This window comes from Brassica napus, chromosome C1, assembly GCF_020379485.1.
Source record: "Brassica napus cultivar Da-Ae chromosome C1, Da-Ae, whole genome shotgun sequence".
Taxonomy (NCBI): domain Eukaryota; kingdom Viridiplantae; phylum Streptophyta; class Magnoliopsida; order Brassicales; family Brassicaceae; genus Brassica; species Brassica napus.
Window position 1 is genome coordinate 47129994 of NC_063444.1, and position 18801 is coordinate 47148794.

General features: G+C 35.0%; 4 protein-coding genes across 4 annotated transcripts; all 4 read left to right on the forward strand.

Annotated features, from left to right (window-relative positions):
- Positions 1 to 2658: 2658 nt before the first annotated feature.
- LOC106374283 (auxin-responsive protein SAUR72-like) lies at positions 2659 to 3689 on the forward strand. The gene has a single exon (XM_013814350.3). The coding sequence runs from the start codon at positions 3078 to 3080 to the stop codon at positions 3477 to 3479; it is 402 nt and encodes a 133-aa protein (XP_013669804.1). The 5' UTR covers positions 2659 to 3077; the 3' UTR covers positions 3480 to 3689.
- A 7939-nt stretch (positions 3690 to 11628) lies between these two features.
- LOC111210739 (glutathione S-transferase T3-like) lies at positions 11629 to 12781 on the forward strand. Its single transcript, XM_022711302.1, has 2 exons — positions 11629 to 12475; positions 12639 to 12781. Exons 1-2 carry the CDS (start codon positions 11629 to 11631, stop codon positions 12779 to 12781), a joined length of 990 nt encoding a protein of 329 aa, XP_022567023.1.
- Positions 12782 to 13198: 417 nt separating this feature from the next.
- LOC106372888 lies at positions 13199 to 13876 on the forward strand. The gene has a single exon (XM_048744056.1). The coding sequence runs from the start codon at positions 13199 to 13201 to the stop codon at positions 13874 to 13876; it is 678 nt and encodes a 225-aa protein (XP_048600013.1).
- Positions 13877 to 17837: 3961 nt separating this feature from the next.
- Positions 17838 to 18336, forward strand: LOC111210743. The gene is made up of 2 exons (XM_022711309.1): positions 17838 to 18075; positions 18209 to 18336. Exons 1-2 carry the CDS (start codon positions 17838 to 17840, stop codon positions 18334 to 18336), a joined length of 366 nt encoding a protein of 121 aa, XP_022567030.1.
- The last annotated feature ends 465 nt before the right edge of the window (positions 18337 to 18801 follow it).

An 18801-nucleotide genomic window follows, 5' to 3' on the forward strand; every position in this document is an offset into this window, starting at 1 on the left:
CTTCTATATATATTGATCGTCAAATGTGTTAGTCATCCATTAATTTATCAAAACGACATTATTTTGGATGAATTTTGTAAAATTAAAAATTCAAAATATTCAATAAACTCTCAAAATCGTGCTTATATATATTGACCGTCAAAAGTGTTAGTCATCCATTAATTTATCAAAACACGTTATCTTGGATAAATTCTGTAAAGTTAAAATTTATTTTTTGGGAGATTCAAACTCTCACACTGATGGTCAAGCATAAAGTAAATATTTGAATTAATAATAAATAATTTAAACTTATAAAATAATAATTTTAAAGGTAAATTTAAAAACATGAGTAATTATAGATTTATTTGATAAAACTAAAACAATAAAAATTTGATAACATTTATTTGATTAAACTAAAAAATATATATAAGTTAATGTTTACACAATTTATACAAGAAAGTTATTTTGGTTTATATATGTTATCCAAAATGACGTTGTTTTGATAAATTAACAGATGACTAACACCTTTGACGGTCAATATATATAGAAGTACGATTTTAAGAGTTCATGTAGTATTTTTGAATTTTTGCTTAATTCGGTATAGAATATGCACTACTAAAAGTTCGAGAATGAAAATGCACGATGCATTAAAGTTCATGTAGTATATTTGATTTTTTTTTGATTAGTTCAGTATGAAATATGCACTATTACAAAGTTTAGAAAGGAATAGACACGTCGGGAAAAGTTCGCGTCGAAATAAACCCTTTTTCCTCACATTTTGTGTTCTAAATGTTCCATTCATAATAATTTGTTATACACCTTAGTTTCATCATACTACTAAAAAATGTTGATACGTGACGATATAATTGATTATATGAATGACGCTATACTGCTATGATAATGACAATATACAATGTATTTTACGACAACTTTAGAAACGAATAGTAATAGATCAAAAGAATGACAATATACATAATACCATCTTTTTAATAAGATTCTTATCATCATCAATCATCAAGTAAAAGTTGGTTCAGTGAGTTGCTCATATTTAAGCCTCCACACGGATTGGATATCCGGGTTTTATTGAATGTATTTGTGATTTGCTTCGTATGCCACGAATATTTAATTTTTCGATTTGCTTTGCTTCGGAAAAATACGGATATTCAGAAAAATGGATATCCAGAAAATAAATAGATACTTGCGGACATTTACGAATACTTATGGATATCTCATATGTTTTGATTAATGCAAATAATCTTAAAATTTTGATACAAATTTGTTTTGTAAAATATTTTTTGTATGATATATAAGATAAAAATTAAAATAAATAGCGAATCTACATATTTTATAAATTTTTTAAACTTAGTTAACAATTATAATAAGACAAAACTTAAGAAAAAATTATAATTGTCATAAATTTATTCATTCCTTTTATGTAATATTTTTATATAAGTAATAATGTGAATAGAATTTGTCAAATCATATGTTAGAATAACAATTATATAATTTTATACATTTAAAACTTTAAATATAATCAAGATATACATGTATTTATATATTACCGGATCGGATCGGATATCCGCTTTCCAAAATTTTAATATTTGTGACTTGCTTCGATTTTAAAGGATATTGATTTTTAGTATTTGTTTTGCTTCGTAGGTTTACGGATATCCAGAATTTTTGAATCGAATCGAAACAAATAACGAATTGAATCAAATTTAACGGATAAAATGTCCGGTCGTACTCATATTAATAAAGGACCTAAATATATTTCTTCTTTTTGTGTGTGGAAAAAGGCCTATACCAACTATTTAGAATACATAACGGTATCATATTAATTCTGTATTATTTTGATATCCCCAGTTTACGATAATGCACGATTTTTATTGAAATTTAAATGAAAAAATCTCACAACAATACAGAATCACAGCCATGAAGACATACATAAATCGTTATATATATAATAGCTATATAAAATATTTTCCCAATTTTTTAGGATTTGAATTGTTGTATTAACTTAAAGTTAGTCGTATATCTTATTTAAAATCCAAAAAGTTATATATATTAGGGGTGGGAGTTCGGGTACCCATTCGGGTTTGGTTCAGGTCTATTCGGGTTTCAGGTTTTCGAGGTCAAAGATTTCAGCCCCATTCAGGTATTTCTAAATTTCGGTTCGGGTTCGGTTCGGATTCGGTTCGGATATTTGCGGGTTCGGTTCGGGTTCGAATAACCCATTTAATTTATTTCTAAATTTATAAAATTTATTATATATTTTAAATTTCTCAAAACCTATAAACAAAATAATATATTACATATAAATTTGAATAACATATGTCAAAATACATAAAATTAACATATAAGTTAGTTTGGTTTGAATATTTGAATAGAGAATCATTAGATATTTTAAGTATTGTTGGTGTTTTAAGTATACTTTAGCTATTTTAGACATATAATCTTTACTATTTATATATATTTTTAAATATTTTGGACAACTTAAAAGTATCTTATATATTTTGAATGTTTTCAATATACATTAAATCTAAAAGTAATTAATATATATAAGTATATAAATCTAGTTCGGATATATTCGGATACCTGAAATATTTCGGTTCGGATCGAATTCGGTTTCGGTTCTTTAAATACCAAAATTTTGAACTCATTCAGATATTTAATCAATTTTGGTTCGGATTCAATACTACTTTTTCAAATCGGGTTCGGTTCGGTTCTTCGGATCTGGGTTTTTTGCCCAGTCCTAATATATACAAAACAATAATATCAAGAAATAAGTTCAAATAAGCCAAATCCTTTATTTTTATAATCAAAGATTTTTTTTGTTTTAATAAAGTGGGTGTGTTATTTATATATTCTTTTTAAAAAGTCCTCGAAATTAACGAGTCAAGTGTACCTGGCAAGTACTCCCCTTCCCGTACCTACTTTACTTTAAGCCAAATTCCCAAAACTACCCTCGCCTCTATTTAAAACCGGAAACCTTCTCTCACTTTCGACAAAAGCTTCTCATTCATTCATTCTCAACAAGTCTCATCACTCTACAAAACACTTCCCCTCTCTCTCTCTATCTCTCAAACCAAAGCTCCAAGATGAAGTATCTGATCCGCCGTCTCTCCCGCGTCGCCGACTCCGCTCATTACAACCTCCTCCGGTCCGATTCACAACGACCGAGCCGCCGTCCCGAATCTTTCCTCCGGTCTTCGATGGCTCGCCGCTCAAAGAAGCATACATCATGTGTTCCCCAAGGTTACGTACCGGTCTACGTAGGAGAGGAGATGGAGAGGTTCGTCGTGAGCGCGGAGCTACTTAACCACCCGGTTTTCATCGGTTTGTTAAACCGGTCTGCTCAGGAGTATGGTTACGAGCAAAAAGGAGTTCTACAAATCCCATGCCACGTTCTTGTCTTCGAGCGCGTCATTGAGTCTCTTCGTCTTGGATCAACTGTGCCAAGTGACCTTCAAGATCTAATCGGCGACGAGACGATTTTTTAGACGAATCTTTGGTAGTTAGCGATTTTTGTTCAGATACGAAGTATTACGAAGTAATAGTTCGTCTTTGTTGATAATGTACAGAGCTATATATGTATTTCTTTCTCTTTTTGAAGATTTGTTTGTTGCAAATTTCATAATTTTTCGCCGGTTTAATAACCGGTTAGACATTCTTGTGAAGATATATATATGGAAATTGGTTCGGTTTGGATATGAATATGGTGTGATTTTTTTTTTTTACCGATTGAGCAAAGAAGAAAAAATAGGGATTTGATGGTACCAAAAGGGTGAATGCGTCAATGCGATATAGTAAGGATTTTTTTGGAAAAAAAAGTATAGGTGTAGTCTATACTCCTTTGATTAAGATAGGCAACATAGAACAAAACAAAATCATCCATAATTTATAATTGGATTTTTCATGTAAAAACCCTTACTAAATTTATTTTGTGAGTATTAACAAGTAAACTTGTAAACTAAATTTATTTAATGAATTAAACTGTCACCGGTGTTAATTACCATTACTACCGATAAATATTTAGTTTAAGGTTTTCTACATTAAGTAAACATAATTGAGATGTTTTACCATTAAAAATAAAAAATACAAAATTTTATAACATTATTTAAAAATTAGTAACTTAAATTTTCAAAATTAGTATTTTTAAAACTTTCTGTAAAAATATGATTTGATTTGTTTTTAACATCAACATTATGTATGTATAAATTAAAAATTTAAAAACCCAGAAAATATAATAAAAATTATCTAAAGATTTATTATTACATTTTTATTAGATAAGATATAACTTTTCTTATATTTTCTTGTTTTTTACATTTTTAACTTTTAGATAATTTATATTACAGGTAAATCTTTAGATAATTTTTGTTATATTTTCTGGGTTCTTACATTTCTAATTTATACATATATAATGTTGATTTTAAAACAAATCAAACTCATATATTTACAGAAATTTTTCAAAATGCTAATTTTGAAAATTAAAGTTACTAATTTTCAGATAATGTTATTATATTTTGGATTTTTTCAATTTTTAATGGTAAAACCTCTCAACTATGTTTACTTAATGTAGAAACACCTAAACTAAAGATTTACCGGTAGTAATGATAATTACGACCGGCGAAGATTTAATTCATTAAATAAAGTTAGTTTGAGAGTTTTTTCGTTAAATACTTAGATTTTTATCCAAAACAAACTTAGTCAAGGGATTTTAACATTGAAAATCCTTTATAATTTTTTTTGGCAACAAACGGCTATTCCATTACTCAAATTTGAGGTGGTCTAGGTAACCAGACCAGAATAGAATAGCCAATAAAGCAAAAGCAAAGAGATCTATAAAAAACGGACATTCTTATCTAGCGTATCAGCAATTCTATTTTGCGTCCTTGGGATGTAGCTGATCTTAAATTCTGGAAAACACATCTGAAGAATTTGGATAACCTCCACCTTAGTTGAGAAGTTTGGTCAAGCTCATGGATCCGCTACCATTGCAATCAGATTCTTGCAATCTATCCCAAATCTCTTACATGTCGAATGATGTAGCTCTCCTTTATAATTTTATAAGTTATCTAAATGTTAAAAAAATTATAGTAAGTTTCGGTTACTTTTTAGCTCTATTTGTATCATTTAAATAAAATAATATATTTTCCGTATTTTCTTAGTATGAGATAGTGCCAAAAAGCATAGTCTAGTACTATTGAAAAATATTAATTTGTCTTCGAACAAAATATATAAATCAGTTAGCTAGTTGTAAAACCCAATATTAACTCTTCCTCTTGGAACACTAGGGCTTCGAATGGTAACTGCAAGTTGAGCGGTGCGGGACAAGCAGTTCAACTGTAGTGCGGTTTTCACAATTATAAAAATGTATAGATATATGGTATATGTAAAGATTTTTGTTACTGTTAACTGCGATACAAAGCGGTTTGTAACATTCAAAACCTAGTAGCAGTGAGCTTGCTGTAAAAACCAATATTAGAGCATGATTAATGGGGAGTTCTTAGGGTGTGGTTCTTAACGGAATATAAGAATCCGTCTCTTAACTTTTAACTAAAAAAAGTTAATAACCGATTCTTAAAACTTTTATTTAAGAGCCGGTTCTTAGCTTTTTTAGTTAAAAATTAAGAGACGAGTTCTTATATTCCATTAAAAATTTCACTTTAAGAACCTTTCAATAATCATGCTCTTACGTACATATAGTCAAAAGAAAAATGCAAATAAAATGCAATATGTCATCTCGTTTTTTTTTGAACAACAATATGTCAGTCACTTTATTTGCATTTGAAGCAATATCATTCGCGCATATTTATTACACACATCAAGGTTATGACCTTTTTCCAGCACATGTTTATATATGCTTTATACGTTTCAAGTGAACTGCATGTGAAAATTTAACTGTCCCACATCTATGGATTCTCAATGATAATGTGTATCCATAATCTTCCTAGTTTAATTTAAACTAATTATTAGTTGAGTGACCATCTGAGGAAGGGTGATAACGCTCTTTGAAATTTCGTCAATTTATATGATGTCCTATGCAGGAGCGGACCCACTTGAAAGGATGTGGGGTCAACTGACACCACAAAAATACTATAAATTTTATGAGTTGGTTTTTATTAATAAACTGTGGCTCAGTGGTAAGAAAAGGCACTAATGAACTCACAGATAGTGGGTACGATCCTACCCAGCGACACCTGCTGGGTCCGCCACTGGTCCCATGTTGCTTCACCTGCAGCATCACATGCTAGTTATATAAAAGCACCAATTCACAGTCAATCATTAACTGTATGTTTCTTTTGTTTTGTTCTATTTATTGTCAAACAATACGTTTTTTTATATGGTATACACTAAACTGGATTCGACTGATCCAACTAGTCAAGGTAACCATAAATTCTAAAAGTTCTGTCGGTGTATTAACATTAACATAAGCATCAACGTATATAGTGATGTTATATTTATTACGTATTTTTTAATTATTATAGTCACAATCACCCATCCATATACATATCTTTAGTTTCTGTGAACACATATACGATGGAACTTTGATTACAGTTGGGTTGATGGAAACTGTGTTGGGGTCAAAAACGGTTGCAACGAAGTTAACGTCAAAATCCCCGAAGAAGAAAACGTAGAAATCTTCTTCGACAAATACTTTTTCGAAATAGATTCTTCTTTACGAAAAGCTTTGCGGAAGAAACGCGAGTCATCGGACAAGAGCTCGAAGAGGGTCGCTACGCAGCAACCAGGCGCATGTTCCGCTCGGTCGCTACGTAGCGACCGAACTCTTCCGAAACGTCGATACGACATTAGTCCATGCATTCTCGACTACCCTTCGATGCTATCTCCCGAAGACCGTAGCGAACCCATTTCACGCCCCCGCCATTCTAAGTTATCGATCAAACTTTACCGTAAAAACCGCGGAAAGTTCGTTCTTTATCGAAAGAAACCGTAATAAACGCTTCGAGTCGGAAGACGGCCCAAAGGGACCTAAGACATGACTCGAGGCCCAACTTACGATTTCTTAACCAACATCCCATAAGCCGCATGACGGTTTACGCTTAGTTCGCAAAGAAAGATAAATGTCAAGTTTCCGCGGATAAATACGAAATTTTGAGGATAATTACGAAGATCAGAAAAAATGGAATATCTCCATTTTTATGCTATGGCGGCTTAAGGGCAGAAGGGGAAAAGCGTAAACCGACCTTGGAGCCAGTATATAAGGAGCCTAGGCGAGAGGCATGGAGGAGGACTTTTTCACAGCAAGCTTAGCACTTAGAGCGATTTTAGGCAATTTTTCGTTTTTGTTATTCGAGCTGCGACTCAATTAGGTTTTTGCCGTCTTAGAGTTTTAGAACTAGGAATCTCGCCGACAGCTCTCGTAGTCCAGACACTTACCTGGTTGTAAACGCTCAAACGCAGATTCAGAATAAGAACTATCTTGCTCTCTTTTTCGATTTCTTATTTTATTACTGTTTTCGTTTCGTGTTCTGATTGCTTGACGTGTGGTATTAGTAGATATCCGAGACCTCTGGGAAATTATGATTCTCCTACTTTCCTAATTTAAACGCAAATCAACGGTGCGAATTTCGGTTCCCACAAAAAATTTTTATTTGTTACATTTCTCCAATGAACATTTATGATATCTATCTAAATGTGAAACCGATATTTTCTTCATGACTATAGGAAAGTCTCGCAATAATCATTAAGCATCGTTTAAAGGGAAAACACAACTACGTAACTGAAATGACAAGAACTTAATTATAATAAAAAGGTAATCGTTTAATAATGCCATTAAAATTAGAATGAAATGACAACATGTTAGTATAAAATCTTAATTACTAATTTTAAAAGAAGATTTTTGCAAGGAAATGGTGATAAGCTAGGGCAGCTCATTTCAAATATGAGTGGGACTATGTTGCTTTCGAGGAAGCGACTGACCTCATGATTGATTCAATTCCTTAAACTTTGATTCAACCTGTTTCCTTCATTTGGGATCACAATTGATTATATTTGCTTACTCGTATTTCTTTAATAAATATTGTTTGCTCCGTGACCAATAATATTTTAAAAGTTATTTTCACTCAGGGTCACTTTGTGAATTTTTATTACATCACAAATCACTTATTGCTCCTAAGGTATTTTTGATTAACTTTTACTTCTTTTTCCCTCACGAAATGTAACTACAAAAAGATTCTAGTTTCTTTTATTTTTTTTTCCTTTTGTGTTTTAATTATTTTATTTAAAAATATTTTTAATTTTTTCCTTCTCTTTCTTTTCCATTCACCGTAAGTCATTTTCAGCTCCAAGTCTCTTCTGCGTCTTGTCTCCTCCACGAACTACAGCTTCGTCAAGCTCCAGCATCGAGTTGCGTCCAGCTCCCACGGCGAGATCTTCCACCACAGGATGTCCTTGTTTCTGCTGCATTCGTATCGAAAAATTACCTCCGCATCACTCCGCGAAATGACCCTAATCAGAGATAAACTCGGATTTCTCGAATTCTTTTCTGTAATTGTTTCGTTTTATGTTTAAAACATGTGTTTTTTATTAGGATCTGTAGAAAATATGGTAGGATCGAGTTATAAAATGATGAAATCGTGTGTAAATGGGTGAAAAATCTTGAAACAAGTGGAGGCGTCGTTTGTTACAGAGATTAGGTTAGGAGGAATATGACTTGGTACAATTACTATTATCCCCCTCACTAAAATAAAATAAAAAGAAAAGAAAAACCCAAAAAACGTGCGGGTTGAGGATTGAACCTGAGTAACTACAAGAAGACTAGGGAGGCAATAACCATTTGGGCTAGAGAAGATCTTTAGACTTCCTGCCCAACGTTAGTATTTTATATATGTATATTAACGCTTGGCCTGTAATATACATGTTGATGTACATTGTTGTAATAATATTCATATTTATAATATCCATGTGTACACTTGTGTGTATGTACATCTATTTATATGTGTATGACACTATATACACAAAATTTTCACTATCCACATGTACAACAATTTTCATGTACACCAATTAATTTGTATAATGATTCATATGTACACCTATTTACCAAAACATAATATTTAAGAATATGAAAAGTATAAGTTTGGTTGTCGATCTAGTCAAAACGAGTTAACAAAAAACTGAGATTAATGTTTGAATTTTGAATAGAAACTTCAAAAAAAAAAGTTTGGAAAGAATAATTGTAGGGTCTTATAGAAAAAGTAGCTCAAAATAAACTAAAATAAAATGCTAAAATCCAATAAAATCATGTGATCAAAAGTTAATTAGTCATACATGTGATTGTGTACATATGTACATGTATAAAATATCAATAAAACCGTCAAATTGTATCATAAAAATTGTAATACATTATTTTTATAATTTTAATAGTAATTATATAGTATAATAATCAAAATGTACTATTGGCCATACATGTTAATGTGTACATGCATACATGTGTACATGTTTGTGTGTACATGTACATATTTCTGTGTAGAGATGCACATTTGGATAGTTTAAGTATATTTTTGTGTGGCGTAATGTACATGTGAATAAAGTTAATACATTTGCTACACACACTTGAAATACACATTTGCAAAATTATGTAGATACTAATTAGTGAGCTGTGTTTTGAGAGTTGGTGTCGTATCACCAAAAATACAATTTTATAGATATGGTTTAGAATGTATAACATGATTATATGCATTACATAGAGATGTATAAAATCACAGCACAAAAATATCAATAATACAAAAGATGAAAAATGGTGTACATATTATAGAAATTATGTTTTGTACACTGTATACACGTTTACATGGTAGTCCGGTGGTTTGTGCCTAAATAAATCACATAAGACCATGTCCAACGCCGGATTTCACCCGGTCCATAAGACAAATCCTTAAGCATAATTGTAGTTAAATACTATTATTAGCGATAAATCGACGAAGGATTGGTCCGTCGCAGCGGACTTAAGGATTCAATCCTTAGCAACGTGTCACGTGGTGAGTGGGTCGATTTTTTCTTTGGTTTGTGTAGGGTCGGAAAAAAAATCATTCTCGAGCCAAACCGAAAAAAAAAATTTCTTCTCGAGAGAAAGGCGATTTCGAGACGATTTTGCTCGATCTCTCTTCCTCGGCTCGTGTAAGGTAAATCGAAGCTTTACCTCGTAGATTTATCGATTAGAGATCACTCTCCATCTTGTTTATTCTGTATTAAGGGTTTGGTTCTCGGATTTCGACCGATTTGAGAAAATTTGCAAATTAGGGTTTCAAAAATATTTGGGGATAAATCGATTTCAGGATTCTTTGGGGGTTTAGATAGGGTTTCGAAATGTTTTTGGTTTGTATCGGTCTCAGATCTCCTCTCTGTGTCTTATATGGATTGAAACCGTATCGGGTTTCAATCGATTGCCGTTTCTTAACTGTTTTTGATATTGTATTTCTTCCTTGTCGTTGGTTTGCTACCTTCTCGTTCATGTGCTTTTGATTATTGTGCTTTTAAATTGTTCTTACTCGTTCTTTGCTGTTGATTTTATTGGTCCTTAACTAAGTGTTTACTTGTTTTGGTTGCAAATAAACGATAATGGGACGATACAGTTACAACCAGCCTTCTTCATCCTCACACTCTCCAGACTTAACCTCCCTCCTTGAAGCCGAAGGTGAGATGTACGCGGCTGAAGCTGAGATTACTCGGTGGAATGCAGAAGCCATTGACCGGAAACCATCACCAGAGGGTGATGATGGCATCCCGAGGACATGCTACTGTGGTTCAGAGCCAGTTCACGGATACTCCCAAACTCCAAAAGATCCATACCGACGTTACATAACGTTCCCCAATGCCGATGATAGAGACTGCCACGTCTAGAAATGGTGGGACATGGCGGTGGAGGAGGAGCTGAGAGAGTTTCAGAGGGAGCTTAATGGGGTTAAGGGTGAAGCGAATCAACGTGAGCAGAAGTTACTCCGTCTTGAGAAGCAAGTTTCCGAGTTCACAAAGAAGAAATCAGGAGCTAAGCTAATGGTCTTTAGCTTAGTGTTAGGGTTGGTGTTGCTTATTGTGCTAGGTGAGTTACTTCCTTTTATTTTTTCATCTCTCATATGTATTACAAATATTGAAAGTGTGTGAAAGTTGATTGTTTACTTCTTTATTTTTCAGGAATACTTGGAAAGGATTCAAAGGATTGGGGCATACGTGCTGTGTTTCTTTAACGAGGTAATTATTTTATTAAATGTTGGTTAGGTTTGATTTGCTTGGAAAGAAAGTAGTTGTAGTAATTTAGTTTCGAAACTGGAAGGAAAATTAACGGTTGGTTAGGTTTGATTTGCTTGGAAAGAAAGTAGTTGTAGTAATTTAGTTTCAAAACCGAAAGGAAAATTAATGGTTGGTTAGGTTTGATTTGCTTGGAAAAAAACTAGTTGTAGTAATTTAGTTTCGAAACCGGAAGGAAAATTAATTGTTGGTTAGGTTTGATTTGCTTTCTTGTTTCATATGAGCTGGTCTGATTTGATGTGCTTTTAATTAGTCGAGTAGTTAATGAACTCAATTGCTTTCCACCTTCTCAACTGCTCTGATCTGATTGCTATTAATCGAGTAGAAGGCTTACTTAAGCCCTCTGTGTCACTAGTAGAGTGTCACAGAGAAACAATTAAAACAATGGCTAACCAAAGAAATTTTAGTAAACTTCTCTTTAGTCAAATTCCAGTTGACCTTGATTCACCAGAACCTTTTTGGTTCGGTAGTCAAGGTCCTGATGAGTCTCCTGTCATGAGTGCTCCCGACGTTCCTGCTAAGTCTCCTGTGAGCTCTTCTACCGACGTTCGGGCTAAGTCTGCTGTGAATCCAAATGCCTCAGGTTCTGAGAGGAGAAAATGGACTCCCACAGAGGATAAAATCCTTATTGGTGCTTGGCTTAACACCAGTAAGGACCCTGTGATGAGCAACGAGCAGAAGTCCACTTCTTTCTGGAAGCGTATAGTAGAGTACTACAACACAAGTCCTCTCCTCACTGGGACAATACCGAGAGAGACCACCCCTTGCAAGCAGAGGTGGTCTAGGATTAACGGCGATGTATCCAAGTTCTGTGGCTCCTACGATGCGGCTCTGAGGGAGCAAAGAAGTGGGCAAAACGATGATGATGTGATGAAAACCGCCTTGGACATTTTCTTCAACACGGTCGGCTACAAGTTCACCATGGATCACTGCTGGAGGGAGCTGAGATACGACCAGAAATGGTTCTCCCACTATCTTGCTAAGGAGGCTGGAAAGGAGAAGCGCAAACAAGCTGTGGAGGTGGATACAGAAGAAGCCCAAGGTGTCGAACCAGAAGTTAGACCTCCCGGGGTTAAAGCGGCGAAAGCTAGTACCAAGAAGAAGAAGAGTGGCAGGGAGGAGGAGTTGTCGAGGCTACATGGGGTTTTAGAAATTAAGGAAAAACTGTCTAAACAAAAGATTCTTGATCGTTTACTAGCTAAGAAAGAACCTCTCTCAGATATGGAAAACAGTCTCATGCTCAAACTAATGTCCGAAATGATATGATCTATTTTCAATCTTGCTTTTGAGGTAGAACTATTTGTGTACTTGATCGTTTGTGTAGATATATCATATTACTGATTGTTTTTAATGGTTATGACAGGTTACTAACTCTTGTCACTCTGTTTTGACAGGTTACTCGCATGTGGGAAGGAGTCACGGGTGCATTTGGTCTTTATCTGATGGAGTAGGATTCACGGGTGATGGAGTAGGAATCAAGGGTGTAGCTGTAGAAGTCACGAGTGTTGGAGTAGGAAGCACGGGTGTAGTTGTATGAGTCACGGGTCACTCTCTTTAGCATATGTATTATAAGTAGTAGTTGTAGTCTTTGCGGTGTAGTAGAAACTTGTTTCCTCTTGAGAGTCAAGTTCATGTTTTCAGAGAGTTTGTAATTTACTCTCATTGTTTTCCTCGGATCATATGTAAGTTCAAGTTCAAGTCTAGCTTCTCTTTGTATCAAAACTTATGTTATATATTAGTAAACTCCCCTGCAGTTTTAAAAAAAGTTCAAAATTAAAGTTCTATTATATTCCTAATATGACAAAAAATTTTTAAAAAAGTTCAAAATTAAAGTTTTATAATATTCCAAATATGATAAATTTTATTAAAAAAAAGTTCAAAATTAAAGTTTTATAATATTCCTAATATTTCTAAATTAATTATTTTGATATTTAACATATTAGGACTTCTTAAAATGTCATCATCTTCATCCGATGGTCTAGACGAAAGAATAGACGAACTTGTTGATGAAATCGTTGAAGATTACTACAACGACATAGTGGAGGACCAACCCGATGATGAGGCGAATCGTGCTTATATTGAACAAGACCGTGAAGGAGGAGATGATCAGTTATGGAATGACTACTTCAGTGAAGACCCGACATACTCGGCACAAATATTTAGAAGACATTTCTGCATGAAAAAGAATTTATTCCTGCGTATTGTCAGAGCCCTCAAGCAGAACTTTATATTCTTTCAGCAGAGAAAAGATGCAACCGGGAGGTGGGGTCTATCATCACTACAAAAGTGTATGACGGCTATTCGTCTGCTTGCTTATGGTACAGCGGCTGACTCGGTTGACGAATATCTCCGACTTGCTGGCACCACAGAACACTCTTGTTTACATCATTTCACTGACGCAATTATACAGTTATTTGGCGATGAGTATCTACGACGACCCACAAAGGAGGATCTTCAACGACTACTCTATATTGGAGAGCAACACGGTTTTCCAGGGATGATCGGGAGCATTGACTGTATGCATTGGGAGTGGAAAAACTGCCCAACTGCTTGGAAAGGACAATACACGCGTGGATCCGGAAAACCGACGATTTTTTTAGAGGCTGTAGCTTCACAAGATCTTTGGATATGACACGCTTTCTTCGGTCTTCCAGGTACCTTAAACGATATTAATGTCCTCGATCGGTCTCCTGTTTTTGACGATATTTTAGAAGGTCGAGCTCCGAGGGTAAGGTACATGGTCAACGGACACATGTATAAGTTGGCATACTATCTCATAGACGGTATATATCCAAAATGGTCAACATTTATCCAATCTATCACACTCCCTCAATGTCCCAAACAAGCGTTATTTGCTAAATGGCAAGAAGCAGCCCGAAAAGATGTCGAGCGGGCATTTGGAGTATTACAAGCTCGGTTTGCGAATGTGAAAACCCCGGTTCGTACATTGGACATAGAGAAGATAGGGAAGATTATGAGAGCATGTATCATACTACACAATATGATAGTTGAAGATGAACGAGATGGTTATACAAACCGGGTTAATATTTTAGATTTTCAAGAAGGAGAATCTTCCAGAACCTCGGAGGTCCTAAACGAAATTCCTACATTGTTCAATGATACATTTCCCGACCGCAATGATCTTCGTGATAGGTAAACTCATGATCGATTGAAGAATGATTTGATCGAAAACATTTGGAATAAATTTGGTAATCAAGATTAATAATTAGTTCTCTTTGGAATATTATTCAATCATTGTATCTTTTTTTTTAATAATGCAATTAATAAAATTTCAATTTTATTTTTTTTAAATATTATTTTATTCCTAAGGACTCCTTCGAGATCACCATTGGACGAGTATTTTAGATCCGAATCCTTAACTATTGAAAAAAAAGCTTAAAATATGATTAAGGACTCATGTGGGAGTATCACCATTGTATTTGGTCTAAGGTGGCGGGTTCGAGCCGTGTAAATAATGTTTATTTGTTTTTTGCTGTTTTTAATGAAAGGAAAATTACAAAAGTAACCCTCATCTTCTTCATCAGTCTCTTTCGACTGAAAACCCTAATATGCGCCTCCATCACTTTTTTGCGATTCTTGCAATTTTTCAACTTGTTTTATCACGATTCTTGCCCATGTATATCATATTATATGATTTGGCTATGGTTTGGAATGTAAAAACTAAAGGACTAAAGCTTGTTGCTTGAATTTTCTCTCTGGTACTAGAGCTTGACGGCGACTAGCGAAGTGACGATGAGGGTAGCGGCTTGTCACCAAAGACTCACCATGGTTAGGGATACGAACGCGGATTGAGATCGTGACTCAGTTACATTGACGACGGAGAAAAAGCTCATCATGGCTCGCTAGTCGCGGAATCAGAGAAGTCTACAGTGAATCGACGATGGAGAGACCATGACCCACCTCGGAGAATCAAGGACAATTTCTGATTTTTAGTCACCTTTGTTCTGTAAAAATGAAGAAAAAAAATCTTTTAGAAAAAAATAAAAGAAGAAAAAAAGTGACAAAGAAGATGATTAAAGAGATGAGAGATAGAAGAGATGAGAAAGAGAAGCTTAAAAAATGAGTGGGCTTCGGATGTTAAAGTTTTTAGTTAGGAAAGTCTGATTTTAGGATTCAACTATATTAGTTAGAAATCAACTTCAATTTAAAAAAAAAGTGTCTTTGTAGCAATAAGTGTCCTAGCTGTTATAAATCATTATGTGGATGGCTCATAACCAATGACCAAGACAAGGTCCAGCCGTGGCCAAAGGAGGAGAGAGAGAGGCGGTCGTCCAAGGAGAGAGACGGTCGGTTTAGACCGTCTTAGACTTAGGACGTTTTCCTTTTATCTGTTTTACATCTTTTTCTATTTCATGTTGTATTAGGTTTTGGATAATTTCATTTTTCCTATACTTTGTAATTCCTATATAAGGAACCTCTATTGTTCATTAATAAGACACAGAAATATTCAGTCTCTAAACTCTCTAATTACAACACGTTATCAGAACTCCAAAACCCTGAGACAAAACCTAACCTAAAATCCGTCACACATAAACCCTAATTCAGGCGCAACTTAAAATCGTTCTATCTCTCAAACCCTGAGGAACCAGACGACGAATCATATATCAAATTGAAGCTCTTGATGAGACAAATCCATCAGTGCAAACCGTTCGTCGATCCGATCTCAGACGCACCCACACTCACAGAAACAATACTCAGCGCCGTTTTGGTCTTTTGGAAACCCTAATTCCGGAAAAACCCCAAATTGTTCTTGCTTGCGATCCGGCTTACAAACACCCGATCAGCTCCAGCCCTAAGGTATTCTTGATCCTAGACGACCTCAGTTTCCAGTTCACACCACAGCCAGCTTGAGTTCCCAATCAAACCCACTCGCAAACTCAAGAAGAAGACGCGACCGACGTCCTCGGCGCACATCCGCGATCAAACGCCAAACCACCCGATCCCGATCAGACGCGTCTCGCCTCGGCACGCGACCGTTCCAGCTCGTCCCATCTCGTGTCCGTTCGAGGTTCTCTTGGTGGTCCGGGTTCTACAATCTGCAAAACAAAAGTAATCCTAAATTCTGAGAACATGAATCGAACCTGATTGTTTGTAAAGATTGAAACCCTAAAAACTAATCTCTAAGATGAAAGCCTTAAGACAAATAGATCAAACCCTAAAAGAGTAAATCGGAGCTCGAATAAGTCCGGTCCCCTAAACCATAATTCGAGATTGATCCATTGATCAATTAAAATCAAAGTCTTAATGATTTTGAATCTCAAATCAAACTCCCTTGATCAAAGATCAAAGTTTTCGAAATCTCCTGAAACCCTAATTTGGAAAATGATTTTAAAATTGTTTGATTTGAAATTTGATTGTTTGTTTGATCACCTAGAGATATTGATAGGATTGTTTAAACTCGAATCTGTATTGCTTGACATGTTTAAACTAAAAATCCTAATTAAACTTGATAAAGATCTTGATTATATCATCTCATGGCCGTGTGGCCTTATTGCTTTCATAATCGAATTTGATCATACCTGATTGATTGAAATTGAACCTAGATATTACTCTAAGGATGACATTGAATTGAACTAAATAGCCGTGTGGCTCCTACTTGGCCGTAAGGCATATACCTTGGCCGTGAGGCATTGTTTGAAAGTTTAAATGTTTAAAACTCTAAATCTCGTTTTAAATCTTAAAAGGCCTTGAAACCTTAATCTTAAAACCGAATCCTACTAGTGTTTAAATCAGAAACCCTAGGATTGATTAAGGATTTCTTGCATACATATGAATCTGAATATGGATTGCATTCATACTGTTCAAATTAGAATCGACCAGCATGTAGTTTCTACAATCTTGAAACCGGTTGCATTAGATATAACTGCATGGCCGAGTGGCTTGATGAATTGATCGCACCATGGTCGTTTCTAGATTGATTGTGTTTCATAAATGCGTAAGACATGTTTGTGGCCGAGCTTGTTAATATATCTTTCGGCCGCATGATCATATTGTGAAACTCAATTTTAAATGATGATGTGATTCAGATGTCGAAAATCTCAAACAGAGACTATGCGGCCCTTAATCTCTCCGGAGATAACTACTTGCAGTGGGCGCTAGATACAAAAATCAGTCTAGGGTCAAAGGAACTTGGTGATACTATCATCAAGGGCAACAATGAGACCGATAAGAATCGGTACATGGCTATAAGTATTATATGCCATCACCTCATTGAAGGTCTAAAAGATCAGTACATCACGATGGAAAATCCACTAGAACTTTGGGATGCTTTACATAATAGATATGATCACCAGAAAACCGTGTTACTTCCAAAGGCTAGAAACGACTGGAAGAATCTCAGATTCTTGGATTATAAGTCGGTGGATGAGTACAATTCAGTCTTTTTTATGACGGTCTCGATGCTGAGACTTTGTGGTGAAGTAGTAACCGAAGAAGAGTTACTTGAGAAGACTTACTCTACATTCCATTCATCGAATGTGATACTGCAGTAGCAGTACTGAATGAAAGGCTTCGCCACATATACTGATCTGATCTCGTGCCTGCTTCTGGCCGAGGCAAACAATGAGCTCTTGATGAAGAACAGTGAAGCTAGACCTGTTGGAACAGCACCATTATCGGAGGATAATGAGGTTGAAAGGAAAGATCCCAACGAGTGCAATTATGTCCAAAATGACAAGAGATCACACGACAAAGGCCGAGGTGGATACAAGGGGCATGGCCGTGACAATTACTCGAACAGCCGAGACAACTACTCGACCGACCGGAAAGGAAACCACAATAATCGTGGTTCCAATTATGGCTGTGGTCGAGGTAGTTATGCCGTGGTCGAGGCGGCATATCCAAATCGTCTTACTCGACCAAATCCGTTTGTCACAGATGTGGAATGGGAAACCATTGGGCCAAGAACTGTAGAACCCCTAAGCACTATGTGAGCTCTTCCAAGAAAGTCTTAAGAACAAAAACCCTGAGGCTCACATGGTTCACGATTCCGGATATGAGGCCGATAATGATTCCGACATTGCTAAAAATGACCATATGGACTTTGAGACTTCTGATTGTCTCAAGAACTAAATTTTCGATACGACTTGTCTTATTGCTTTATGATTTGCTTTGATGTTTCACGATTTTATATATATATAATAGAATTGATTTTGAGTTCATTATCTTGCCTGATCTTACTTGAACATATAAATGATTTTAAAGAGTTGCCTAAAGGGCATAAAACCAAGTAAGAAATCATGAATGGGTATAGTAAGCCTAGTAAAGAAACTATGGCTAAGGCATTGTCTAAAGGAAATTAGATACACCCAATAATATGTGACCTATTGAGTTATGATAGTATGGTTTCTAAATAGAAACAATGTGCAAACAAAAGGAAATAAGTTCCTTCAGATTTTGAAAGAAAAATCGCCTAAGACCTTATAAGAAAGTGGTCGAGACTATACCTAATGATCTCTACTGATTTAAACTATGCTATAGATCAGTATAATGAGAGGCAAGAGCCGTGGTAACCATATTGAGATACACCACGAAATT